The following is a 12,797-nucleotide window of genomic DNA, read 5'->3' as shown; positions in this document are numbered from 1 at the left end:
AACATACACAGCTCCCACAACAATAAGAACAAAAAACTGGGTTGACGATTGCCCCAAATGACATTTCCTAAAAGAAAAATATATTAACCTTTCTTTTTTTGAGTCAGGGTAAGTGAAATGCACACGTAATAAATAACATTTTCTTACTTTTACAGGGAGTAAAGGCTGTGATCATGTTTTTTTATGAATATTAAATATGAAATACAAATTCCACTCTTCTGAGCAAGATGAGGAAAAAAACCCCATTCTTTAACATTTTAGTTCTCATGCAATGAGAACGGAACCAAAGGTCTATTGAATCCGCCTTTTCGATTCATATACTGCCTGTACTTCCTCTTCTGAGATACATTTATGGCATAGGCATTTATTTACAGAGCCGTCCACCTTTTTCCCTCTTGTGGAGTCCAAAGAGGCAAATCCCATTAACTTCACCATTTCGATTTCTTCCTCTGTTTTGCCCTCTAAGCCCTCCTCAGTAATCTGACATTCTTTGCTCTTTGTTTCTTTTGTTTCTTTCTTTTCCTCATCTCTTCTTTCTTTTAGTGGAGAAGGGGAAGGAGATGTGGATCTATGCCATCTTGGGGATGTGGAGCCTCTTCTGTGCGGAGATCCAGAGTGGCTCCGTCGAGGATCTCTCTCCCGGGACCGGGACCTTTCTCGGCGCCTGCGTTCTCTCTTAAGAGATGTGGACCGGGACCGCCTGCGCTCCCTCCGTGGAGAACGGCTGCGGTTACGACCCATGGGGAATCGTCAGAAGACAAGTTTAGAAACAAGATTCTGTGAATGAGCAAGTGACCACCCAGAGGAGCTACAAATGGAGGTCTAGCAGAAAAAAAGGAGAAAGTCAGAACACTGGATGGTTGTTCATTTCTACTATGACTTTTGCGGTGGAGTGAACGGGCGGTGAGAACAGCAGAGGATGGAAGGAGGAAAATTTGCAGATGGGGAAAAAGGTGAAAAGTGAATGGGCCTTTTCAGGGTCATCCCTGTCCAGACGGTTGCTGTGAATCCATCTGTCCCCTGCTGGCCTGTTTGTGTGACCAGTACTCTGCAAGAAGCAATCCAGTTGATGTTGGCTTTCTATCAAGAATGCCAAATTCCTTTTAAATACCTGGGAACTGCTGGGAACAGTTCTATTGGCAGCACACGAGCAGCCACTTAAACCAATCCCACCTTCACATCTCGTGGTTAGCATCGCCTGTGGTATAAGCCCTCCAGCTAATGTTTTAGCTTCTCATGCTTTTACCTTTTAAGTAGGTTTTTGTTTCTTTTTGGCTGAAGAATCAACTTTCTAGTATTCTACTGGCTTTCAGATCTTTTCACTGTACCCCTGGGCTACAAAAACACACTATATCTTCAACCCATTCTTGGAACTCTACCCCTACCTCCAGGATTTTACTGTAATTTATCTCCTTGAAGGCTCTGTTTCTACGTGGGATTTTCCATTCTTCCACGTTCCAAGTTCAGGAGATGGGGTCTACAATATTTATCATCTGTTTTCCAGCAAAGAGTTCTTACTAATTTTAGGCTCATAACATCTTCTCTCCTACTTGATTCATTGAGGACTTCAGCTCACAGTTTTCCCCTCCACTCTGCTTACCTCAGCATCCGTGGGAACAGCTATAGCCTTAGCTAAAGTGAAACTCCTTAATCAAGCTTAGTTCCTTGATCTTTCATGACCAAAGTCCTTCACTACAGGCACCCATTTCCATGGCCACATGGGGACCGTGTCAATGCCTGGAATTGCACTTCTGAAATCGCAGCGTCAATACCCTCACTCCTATTCTTTCTGCTTCGACAGTAGCTTCTCCCGCCACGTCTCTCTCTCACTGAGATGCCCACCTATCCTATTTAAGAGCTCCTTTATTGCCACTGAATAGCCTTTTCTTCCTTTATTGATTTTAGGTTCTGAGATTCTTAATTTCAACTTCACTCTTTTCAGAGTCTCCATTCTCTTGCTCCGTTGTTGTTGAAAGAGGTCATCAAAGGGCCACAAACTGGACCCAGGCATCTGGAGGCTCCTTTTAGCCCCCCCTCCCCCACCTTGGAGTGCACGTTCTGCCCATGTTTTCCATGCTTTCTACAGCTGACACCGTTTTCAAGGATGCCAAATGAGGGAGCAATCTGCTGTTGAGCCCATCTGGATGTGACTGAACCTTGTTAAGGCCTCTGTATAAACTGAAGATTCTAGCGGGTGGGTGGGTGTGGAAGTCTGTTCGTCTTATGGCTGCGGAAAAACAAGTCTAGTATGTAAGTTCCCCTGCATGTGAAACCTGTCACCTACCAATCTGGGATGACGTGCCTCCTGCCTGTGTGGGGGCCAGTTTGTGAGCCAATAGTTATCCTTCTGTGATACCAGCCTGGGAAATGTGTCATATGTTGGTTTTCTTTGAACCTGAGCCTGGTCTGTTGAATGTCTTTGGAGTTCAGGTTTTTGTCACTACTAATTCTGAGGCTTCAACTTCAAATGATCTTTCCTGTATGTCCTTGATCACTTCCATTCTCTCTGCTTTCCTGCCAAGTAGTTATCTTAAAACTTCATTCTGCTCCAATTTTTCACTAACCCCTGACTCCTATCTTTCTTCTTTTTCTTTTTAAATGTTTTTATTCATTTTTGAAAGAGAGAGCATGAGCAGGGGAGGGGCAGAGAGAGAGAGGGAGACACACAGTCTGAAGCAGCTCCAGGCTCTGAGCTGTCAGCACAGAGCCCTATGTGGGGCTCAAACCCACGAACTGAGATCATGACCTGGGTTGAAGTCAGAAGCTTAACCGACTGAGACACCCAGGCGCCCCCCATTTTTTCTTAATTGGTGTATAATTAACATGCACTGTTAGGTTAGCTTCAGGTGTAAAACATTTATTGAACGATTCCATGCATTACTCTGTGCTCATCACGGGAAGCAGAGTCACTATCTGTCACCGTACGACATTATTCCAATATTGTTGACTATATTCCTCATGCTCTTTCATCTCCATGACTTACTTTATAACTGGTAATTTGTACCTATTAATTCACTTTATTTCACCCATCCTCCCATCACCCTTCCTTCCGGCAACCGCCAGTTTGCTCTCAGTATTAAGAGTCTACTTTTTGGTTTGTTTCTTCATTTGTTCTGTTTTTTAGATTCCACGTAAAGTGAAATCCTATAGTATTTATCTTCCTCATTTTACTTAGCATAATCTCTTCTAGGTCCATCCATGCTGTCACAGATGGCAAGATTTTATCTTTTATAAAAATTTTTTTTAAAGCTTACTTATTTTGAGAGAAGGTAGAGTGAGGGGGGGTGGGGAGAGAGAATCACAAGTAGGCTCTGCATTGTCAGCCTGGAGTCTGATGCGGGCCTTGAACCCACGAAACTGTGAGACCATGACCTGAGCCGAAACCAAGAGTTGGACTCTTAACCGACTGAGCCACCCGGGTGCCCCAAGATCTTATCTTTTTTATGGTCAATTAATATTCCATTGTATATAGATACTATGTCTTTTTTTATCCATCTATTGATGGACACTTTGGTTTCTATATTTTGGCTATTGTAAATAATGCTGCTATAAACATAGGGGTGTGTATGTTAATTAGCAAAGGAGGCAAGAATATACAGCGGGGAAAAGGCTGTCTCTTCAATAAATGGTGCTGGGGGGCACCTGGGTGGTTCAATTGGCTGAGTGTCTGACTTTGGCTCAGGTTATGATCTCACATCTCTCGTGAGTTCAAGTCCTGTGTCAGGCTCTCTGCTGTCATCGCGGAGCCTGCTTCGGTTCCTGTTTCCTTCTCTCTCTGCCCATCCTCAGCTCATGCTTTCAGTCTTAAAAGTAAATAAAGACATCAAAAAAAATTATGCTGGGAAAACTGGACCACTTTCTGACACCATACACAAAAATAAACTCAAAGTGGACTAAAGTCCTACATGTGAGACCTGAAAGCATAAAACTTTTAGGAGAAAACATAGGCAGTAATCTCTGTGACACCAGCCATAGCAACATTTTTCGAGACAAATCTTGGGCAAGAGAGCTACAAACGTCAACTCTTGGGACTACACAGAAATAAAAAGCTTTTGCAAAACAGAGGAAACCATCGGGCAACCTACTGAATGGGAGAAGATCCTTGCAAATGATAGAAAAGTTAATCTTCAAATATATAAAGAACTTCAATTATTCAACACCAAAAATTTTTTTGATTTAAAAAATGGACAGAGGACCTGAATAAACCTTCCCCAAAGAAGACCTACAGACGGATCACAAACACATGGAAAAGTGCCCAACATCCCTAATCACCAGGGAAATGTGAATCAAAACCACGTGAGCTACACCTGTCAGAATAACTAGACTAAAAGACCTGCGAGAACAGGTGTTGGTGAAGATGTGGAGAAAGAGGAACCCTCTTGCACTGTTGGGAATGCAAACTGGTGCAGCCACTGTGGAAACCAGTATGGAGTATCCTCAAAAAGTTAAAAGTAGAACTACCATAAACCCAGTAATCTCCCCTCTTACCAAAGGACACAAAAACACTGATTCAAATATATGCACCTCTATGTTTATTGTAGCATTATCTGCAGTAGCCAAGATATGGAAACTTCAGTAGTTTAGCAGATGATATTGCTTCCTACAGAAAAGCATTTTATTCCGCTAGTTTTGAGATTTAGGCACAGAGAGTTAAAGGAGGGGTTATGGCAGGGGTTCAAGCACCTAATTAAGTTAGAAGAGGATAGAAATGTGATGATCAGTAATCAAAGGCTATTATTCACTTCTCAAGACAGAAGAAGCACCCTCTCTGCCTTCAGCTGTTCGGTGGGTGCACCACACTGGCTCAGAGGCGCCACCGAGTGCCCTGGAAAGTGCCTCCTGCAGGATCCCACTACCAGTTCCCTAGGTGCTGTCCCAGGAGCAACAGATGACCGGAAACGGAGCCTGAGAAGGTCTGTTGCTTAGCAACCAATGCTGCAGGACGCTAGACCGTCTCTGCGCTGAGGGAGCAGAGGCTTCAGGCTGGGTCCTGGGCTGCCACTTCTCTTGCCTGAGGGGCGCCGGGCTGCAGCGATAGTGAAGCCACTAGGTGACTCGAACGCGTCCTCACAGCCATGAGCAGCGAGCAGGTGAGATGGCACTCCTCGCCCGGCTGGCCCCGCAGCGAAGCTTCCTTCCTATCTCAGAAGCGATCGAAGCCTGGTCCTCCAGGTTCCCCAGTCGTGATCCTGTAGGGTACAGCTTCCTTCACCCTAGTTACATCTGGGATATTGAGCGCTTTTCGTGAAAACCCTTAAATGTTTTCTTCCCAACCGTTCGGCCTTGATGTTGTCATGACAACCAACCATTTTAGCCCAGCGGTGCGCTAGCAGTTAAAACTACAGCTCCAGAGTGTCCCCAGCTCACGGTGGGGGGAAGCTGCGTGGGGAGTTGCAGTGGGTCTAGGCTCTCTAGGGTTGGAATCCAAGCCCTTTCCTAGCTGTGAGACGTGGGGGAAATCACTTTACCTTTCTAAGCTCTTCTCCCTTTTTATGCAGGGGGGCGGAAGGGAAGGGGCATCAGAACTTTCCCCATTTCTGAGGTTGTGAAATTCAAACCAGTATGTGAGAGGGTTTGGTAAGTGGCATATGGAATTTCTTAGGAAAATATCTCCAGGACAGGTAATAAAAGATGCATGTTGCAATACCTACTTTCCAGAACTTTCTTTATTGAACTTAAGAGCAACTGTAAACAAAAGAAATGCAGAACAATGGCCAACTTGTTAATGCGGGAACAGAATGGGAAGGAGTTAAGCACGGGCATGATTCTGGCTAGCGACAAAAACAATTTTAACTCTCTAAATGAATATGGGAAAGGCTCCTTAAGTATGGTGGTACTGAATGAAAAACAGTTGCTGGAAAGCCTGTGGATTTTGCATGGTTTCTTTGTTATAACACTAAACTATAATTCTTTTTTTTTTTTTTCAATGCTTCATGCTTTTTTTTTTTTTTTTTTTGTAGTGTTAGTTTATTGAGGAAAGGATGTTAAAAAGTAATTTATTTCCCTATCCATTGGGTTGTAGATTACTAACAAAATGTCAATCCTAATTGATTAATCAAATAATGCCTAAATGATCAAGAAAACCTAGTTTTGGTATTTTATTGAAATGTGTAATAAACTGAAAACTAAGAAACAGACATTGATTCACTTACCATATAATTAGTAATTAGTGGTAAAAGAACAAATGATAAACAAAAAACAACAACAAAATGATTTAGGTAGCTAAAAAACTGAGCCATTAGATTAATAGAGTGTACTAGTGATTGTTTGTGATCCTATAATCACAAAGTCCTTTTAAAAATATTTATCATCAATATGCATTAAGCAACTTATTTGCATGTTGCTCTTAACAGGCTTTGGCCTGATCTTGAACCATAGTCTATGTTGTTGAAATTTAAAACACGTATTTATCATATTGCAGTGGTATTTCTGAACTATTATTTTCCAAAGCCCCAAGCTGACCAATTTACAACTAAAAAATAACCAGTGAAAACCTATTGGCAGTTAGGTTTTAAATTTTGCTTTATTTTAATAAAAGTGACGTTTGGAAATGACTTCCCTTATCCCTTCCCCACTCTCCCCTAAAGGGACCTATATTATTGAAGAGGCATTATTGGGATCTTGAAAGAAAGTTGCATGACCCCATCTAGGATTATTTCCATTTTTTTAAACACCATTTTTAAACAGCAGAGGTCCCTCTCTCACTGCTTTGGTTGTTTGGTAATTTTAAAACTCTTGGTATTCTCATTTATGCTAATTTCAAATGCAGTTTTCCTTTTGAAAGGATAAAAGCTTTTACATTTTAACCTAAAACAAATGGAATGGATTAAACTTTTGGAAATGCCATTCTTATGTGACATTTACTTATGTATTCATTTAGTTTGAAAAAGTGAGCAGGTGGTAAATCATATTTGCTGAAGGGATTTTAACACATTCATCTCATTAGTGGAAGTTTGAGAGTGACAAGGCATTTTTCAGGAATAGCAGTCTGAGCTCTTAAGTTAGCTATTTAAGAGAAACATAAATCCCTTGCAACTGCTCATTTCAATTTTAAAATTAAAACATAAAGTAAGACATTTGAGCTTCATTGAAGAACTTTCAAGGGTCTTAATATGCAAAGATCGTGGAGTGCCCCACAAATCGACTATATATGGTGGGCAGGTAAGGAGGAAAAAGCTGTCAACTCCTCTCTACCCAAGCACTTTTTTCTAATTGTTAAATCAAGTACTGTAATTGTGCATTTATAGGATGCTCATTCAGTTTTCCTAAATATCTTCTTCATGTCCTTGCTTAAAGAGGAGGTCAGAGTAAAAACAGTTTGATATGAGGCCCACCTAGGTGATCACTTTGATAACCATAATGCAAATCTGTGACAACTATGTTAAATCAACCCTGATAAATTTTGAGAGATTGTTTTAACCAGACAACTTCATGAGATTGTTGATTTAACCTGATACATTCGCAGGTTCTGGTCATTTGATCAGAGTGGTTAAACTTAGATTATGCCAGATTTATGACCTCCCGTCCAATAGACAAGTAGTTGAAAATTAAAATCAAAACGAAATGCAAAGCCAGACTACTTAAGGAAGGTCTAGACTCCTTAGCAATTTTAATTTTAGTAAAGTTCTGTTCATTAGGATCCCACCAGAAAACAGATGACCATCTCAAAGGGATTTAATTGAAGAAAACCTACAAAGAGACCCTTTGCAGTGGTGTGGGTAAGGTTAAGGCAAAGAGCCAACGAGGTTGAGGAGGCACTTAAAGATTAACAGCAATACGAAGTCATTAACATTCCTAGGCCTGATCAGGAATTGCCGTTTACCGTTTATCATTTCAATTATACTTACCATTATCTAAAACCTGGTATGAGGTGGGGGTTTGGAATGGTAGCTTCCTGATAGGAGCTGAGCTCTGGAAGAATTCAGCTACTAACAGAACTATGGGAAACAGGACATACTAGGAAAGAAATATCCAAAACGCTCTCCCCTCCTGCTCTCTAGTGTCCTACTGGTGCTTCTCATTGCTTAATCCCCACCAGATTGGGCCTTTCAGGCAGAAAGCAAGGGTTAAAAAAAAAAAAGGGGGGGGGCATGGAGACTGGACTGGGCCAAACAAAGCACAACCATCACAGAAATTACAAGTAGATGCAGCTTTCATAGACCTTTCCATGTTGACAAAGCAGTTGGGATAAAAAGTTTGTAAGTCTCGTGCAGATGCTATGATTCATTTTCCCATTCAAAATCTTCATACCTGAAAATCTCACGAAAGATGTAGAAGACGCTTAGGAAGAATATTATGAAATGATTTTGAAGGATACACTCCCAGGATCTGAATGAAGAAGCATTGTATTCATGAAAAAAGAAGAGTCAGTATCCTAATTACGTCAGCTTCCTTCACGTTATTCTAGAAATTCGGTGTATTTTTATCAAAATTCCCAAAAGTTTTATGCAACATTGATGTTAAAATTCACCTGGTAGAAAAAAGGTCAAGATTGTCCATGGTAATTTTTTTTTTTATTGAGATGTGGTTGACATACAATGTTATATTAGTTTTAGGTGTACAAGATAGTGATTCAACAAGTTTATATCTTATGCTTACCACAAGCATAGCTACCATCTGTCACCATAAAACACTATTACAATACCATTGACTATATTCCCTATGCTGTACTTTTTATTCTGAGGACTTCTTCACATAACTGGAAACATGTGTCTCCCACTCCCCTTCACCCGTTTTGCCCATCCCCTACTCCCCTCCTTTCTGGCCACCTTTCTGGTATTTTTGGGTCTGTTTCTTCTTTTTGTTCATTTTTTTTCTTTTTTTGTTTTGTTTTTTTAGATTCCACATATAAGTGAAATCATGTGATATTTGTCCTGTCTAACTTATTTCACTTAGCATAATATTCTTTAGGTCCATCCATGATGTTGCAAATGGCAAGATCTCCTTTTTTAACAATTGAGTTGTATTTTATTGTGTATTTGTGTATGTATACCACAACTTTATCCACTCATATGGATGGACACTAGGGTTGCTTCCATATCTTGGCTATTGTAAATAATGCTTCAATAAACATAGAGGTGCATATATATCTTTTCAAATTGGTGTTTGCATTTTCTTTGGGTGAATACCCAGTATCAGAATAGATGGATCATAATGGATTTGACTTTTTGAGGAAACTCCATACTGTTTTCTGTAGTGGCTGTACCAATTTACATTCCATCAACAGTGCACAAGCGTTCTTTTTCTTCACATATTCACCACTTATTTTTGTGTTTTTCATTTCAGCCATTCTGACAGGTGTAAGGTGATTTCTCAATGTGGTTTTGATTTGAATTTCTCTGATTAGTGATGTTAAGCAGTTTTTCATTTATGTTGGTCATTTGTGTGTCCTCTTTGGCAAAGTGCTTATTTAGGTCCTCTATTTTTTTTTAAGTTTATTTGTTTTGAGTGGGGGACAGAAATAGAGGGAGAGAGAGAATCTCAAGCAGGTTCCATACCATCAGCCCAGAGCCCAATGTGGGGCTTAAACCCATGAACTGTGAGATCATGACCTGAGCTGAAATCAAGACTTGGATGCTTAACTGAGTAAGCCACCCAGGTATCTCTGCCACCCAGGTATCCAGTTTTTTTAAAAATTGGATAGGTGTTTGTTTGTTTCCTTTTTTTTTTGGTGTTGAGTTGTAGAAGCTCTTTATATACTTTGGGTATTAATCCCTTATTGATAAATCATTTGCAAGTATCTTCCATTTAGTGGGCTGCTTTTTTTGTTTTGTTGATGGTTTCCTTCACTGTGCAAAAACTTTTTATTTGTGTAGTCCTAGGAGTTGATTTTTGTTTTCGTTTCCCTTGCCTGAGGAGACATATCTAGAGAAATGTTGCTAAAGCCAATGCCAGAGAGATTATTGCCTATGCTTTCTTCTAAAAGTTTTGTGTTTTCAGGTCTGACATTTAGGTGTTTAATCTGTTTTAAATTTATTTCTGTGTGTGGTGTAAGAAAATGGTCCAGTTTCATTATTTTGCATGTAGATGTCCAGTTTTCCCAGCAGTCTTTATTTATTGAAGAGGCAGTCTTTTCCTCATTGTGTATTCTTGCCTCCTTTGTTGTAGATTAATTGAACATAAGACATGGGTTTATTTATGGGCCCTTTGTTCCATTGATTTGTGTGTCTATTTTTCTTAGTATCATAGAGTTTTAATTACTACAGCTTTATATTATATCACTGTATAATTGTGATTGCTCTAACTTTGTTCCTTAAGATTGCTTTGGCTGTTATGGTCTATTGTGATTCCATACAAATTTTAGTATTGTTCTAGTTCTGTGAAAAATACTACTGGTATTTTGATAGGAATTACACTGAATCTGTAGATTGCTTTGGATAGTATGAGCATTTTAAGAATAATCTTTCCAGTCAGTGAGCATGAAATATCTTTCCATTTGTGTCATCTTCAAGTTCTTTCATCAATATTTTAATTTTCAGAGTACAGGTCTTTCACCTCCTTGGTTAAGTTTATTCCTAGGTATTTTATTATTTTTTGGTGTAATTATAAATGGAGTTTTCTTAATTTCTCTTTATGCTATTTATTAGAGTAGAGAAATACAATGGATTTTTGTGTATTAATTTTGTATCCTGCAACTTTAGTGAATTCACTTATTCTAATAGTTTTTGGTGGAGTCCTTAGGGTTTTTTTTTTTTAATTTTTTTTTTCAACGTTTATTTATTTTTGGAACAGAGGGAGACAGAGCATGAACGGGGGAGGGGCAGAGAGAGAGGGAGACACAGAATCGGAAACAGGCTCCAGGCTCTGAGCCATCAGCCCAGAGCCTGACGCGGGGCTCGAACTCACGGACCTCGAGATCGTGACCTGGCTGAAGTCGGACGCTTAACCGACTGCGCCACCCAGGCGCCCCAGGGTTTTTTATATATAGTATCACGTCATCTGCAAACAGTGAGTTTTACTTCATCTTTACCAAGCTGGATGTCTTACATTTTTCTTGTCTGATTGCTATGGCTAGAACTTCTGGTACTATATTGAATAAAAATGGTGAGAGTATACACACTTGTTCCTGATCATAGGGGAAAAGCTGTTTTTACCAGTGAGTATGATGTTAGCTTTGGGTTTTTCACATATGGCCCTTATTTGTTGAGGTTTGTTTCCTCTAAAACTACCTTGTTGAGCGTTCTTATCATGAATTGTTGCTGACTTTTGTCAAATGCTTGTTCTGCATCTATTGAGATTATATGCTTTTTATCCCTTGTTTCTCTGAAGTGGTGTATCATGTTGATTTCTGAATATTGAACTATTCTTACTTCCCAAGAATAAAGCCCACTTGACTGTGGTAAATGATCCTTTTAATGAATTGTCAAATGTGGTTTGCTGACATTTTGTTGAGGCCTTTGCCTCTGTGTCATCAGGGATATTGGCCTGTTGCCTTCTTATAGTATTTTTGTCTGGTTTTTGTATCAGGGTACCGCTTGTTTTATAGAAGGTACTTGGAAGCTTTCCCCCCCCCCCCCTTTTTTTTTTGATAGTTTGAGAATAGGCATTAAATCTTCTCTCTTCTTTAAATGTTTGGTAGAATTCACATGTGAATACATCTGTCTTGGATTTTTGTTGGTTTTTTTTTTTTTATTCAATTTCATTATTAGTAATTGGTCTATTCAGGTTTTATATTTCTTCCTGATTCAGTTTTAGAAGATGGTGTGTTTCTAGGAATTTGTTAATTTCTTCTAGGTTGTATAATTTGTTGGCATAATCTTTCACGGTGTTCTCTTATAATTTGTTGTATTTCTGTGGTGTTGGTTGTTACTTTTTTTCTCTTTCATTTCTGATTTTATGTGTCTTTTTTTCCTTCATGAGTCTGACTAAAGGTTTATCAATTGTTGACCTTTTCAAAGAACCAGCTCTTGGTTTCATTGGTTTTTGTTGTTTGTTTGTTTGTTTGTTTGTTTTTTCTTCATTTCATTTATTTATGCTCCTATTTCCTTCTTTCTACTAACTTTGGGCTTTGGTCTTTTTTTTTTTTTCTTTCTAGTCCCTTTAGATCTAAGATTAGATTGTTTGAGATTTTTCTTGTTTCTTGAGCTAGGCCTTATTGCTATAAATTTCCCTCTAAGAGCTGTTTTTGTTCTGTCCCACAGATTTTGGGTCATTGTGTTTTCATTTTTGTCTCCATGTATTTTTTATTTTCTCTTTGATTTCTTTGACCCATGGTAGTTAGTCTCCATGCATTGTGAGGTTTTCCTGTTTTTTTTCCTTATGATTGATTTCTAATTTCATACAGTTGTGCTTGAAAATGATAGATGATGTGATTTCAATCTTCCTAAGTTTATTGAGACTTGTTTTGTGGATTAACATGTGATGTATCCTGGAGAATGTTCCATGTGCACTTGAAAAGGATGTATATTCTGTTTTTGGATGGAATGTTCTGTATATATTTATTAAGTCCATCTGGTCCAGTGGGTCATTCAAAGATGCTGTGTCTTGATTTTTTTTCTCTCTATTCAGATGATCGATCCACTGATGCAAGTGGGGTGTTAAATTCTCCTATGTATTACTGTCAATTTCTCCCTCAATGTCTGTTAATACTTCATATATATAGATACTTCAGTGTTGGGTGCATAAATATTTGAAATTATTATATCCTCTTGTTGGACTGATCCCTTTATCATTATATGATGCCCCTCTTTGTCTCTTGTTACTGTCTTTGTTTTAAAGTCTTATTTGTGGGATGTCTGGGTGGCTCAGTTGGTTAAGCATCTGACTGGCTCAGGTCATGTCTTATGGTGTGTGAGTTC

At 39.2% G+C, this 12,797-nt stretch overlaps 2 protein-coding genes across 2 annotated transcripts in view; one reads left to right on the top strand and one right to left on the bottom strand.

Annotated features, from left to right (window-relative positions):
• Window positions 1-250: 250 nt before the first annotated feature.
• Window positions 251-741, bottom strand: LOC115522317 (U4/U6.U5 small nuclear ribonucleoprotein 27 kDa protein-like). Its single transcript, XM_032594455.1, is given in 2 exon segments — window positions 251-368; window positions 370-741. Coding segments are annotated over 2 exon segments (483 nt in total). The 3' UTR covers window positions 251-257.
• A 3,671-nt stretch (window positions 742-4,412) lies between these two features.
• The window catches only part of DNAH7 (dynein axonemal heavy chain 7), a 270,159-nt gene continuing 261,774 nt past the window's right edge, over window positions 4,413-12,797 (top strand). The window contains exon 1 of the mRNA XM_030328070.1: window positions 4,413-5,090. Within this exon, the coding sequence (XP_030183930.1) occupies window positions 5,076-5,090 (15 nt within the window). The 5' untranslated portion in view covers window positions 4,413-5,075. The remainder of the gene's footprint in view (window positions 5,091-12,797) is intronic.

The sequence above is a fragment of the Lynx canadensis genome, chromosome C1, assembly GCF_007474595.2.
Source record: "Lynx canadensis isolate LIC74 chromosome C1, mLynCan4.pri.v2, whole genome shotgun sequence".
Classification (NCBI taxonomy): domain Eukaryota; kingdom Metazoa; phylum Chordata; class Mammalia; order Carnivora; family Felidae; genus Lynx; species Lynx canadensis.
Note: the sequence above shows the minus strand (reverse complement) of the source record. Positions and strands in the feature narration are given on the sequence as shown.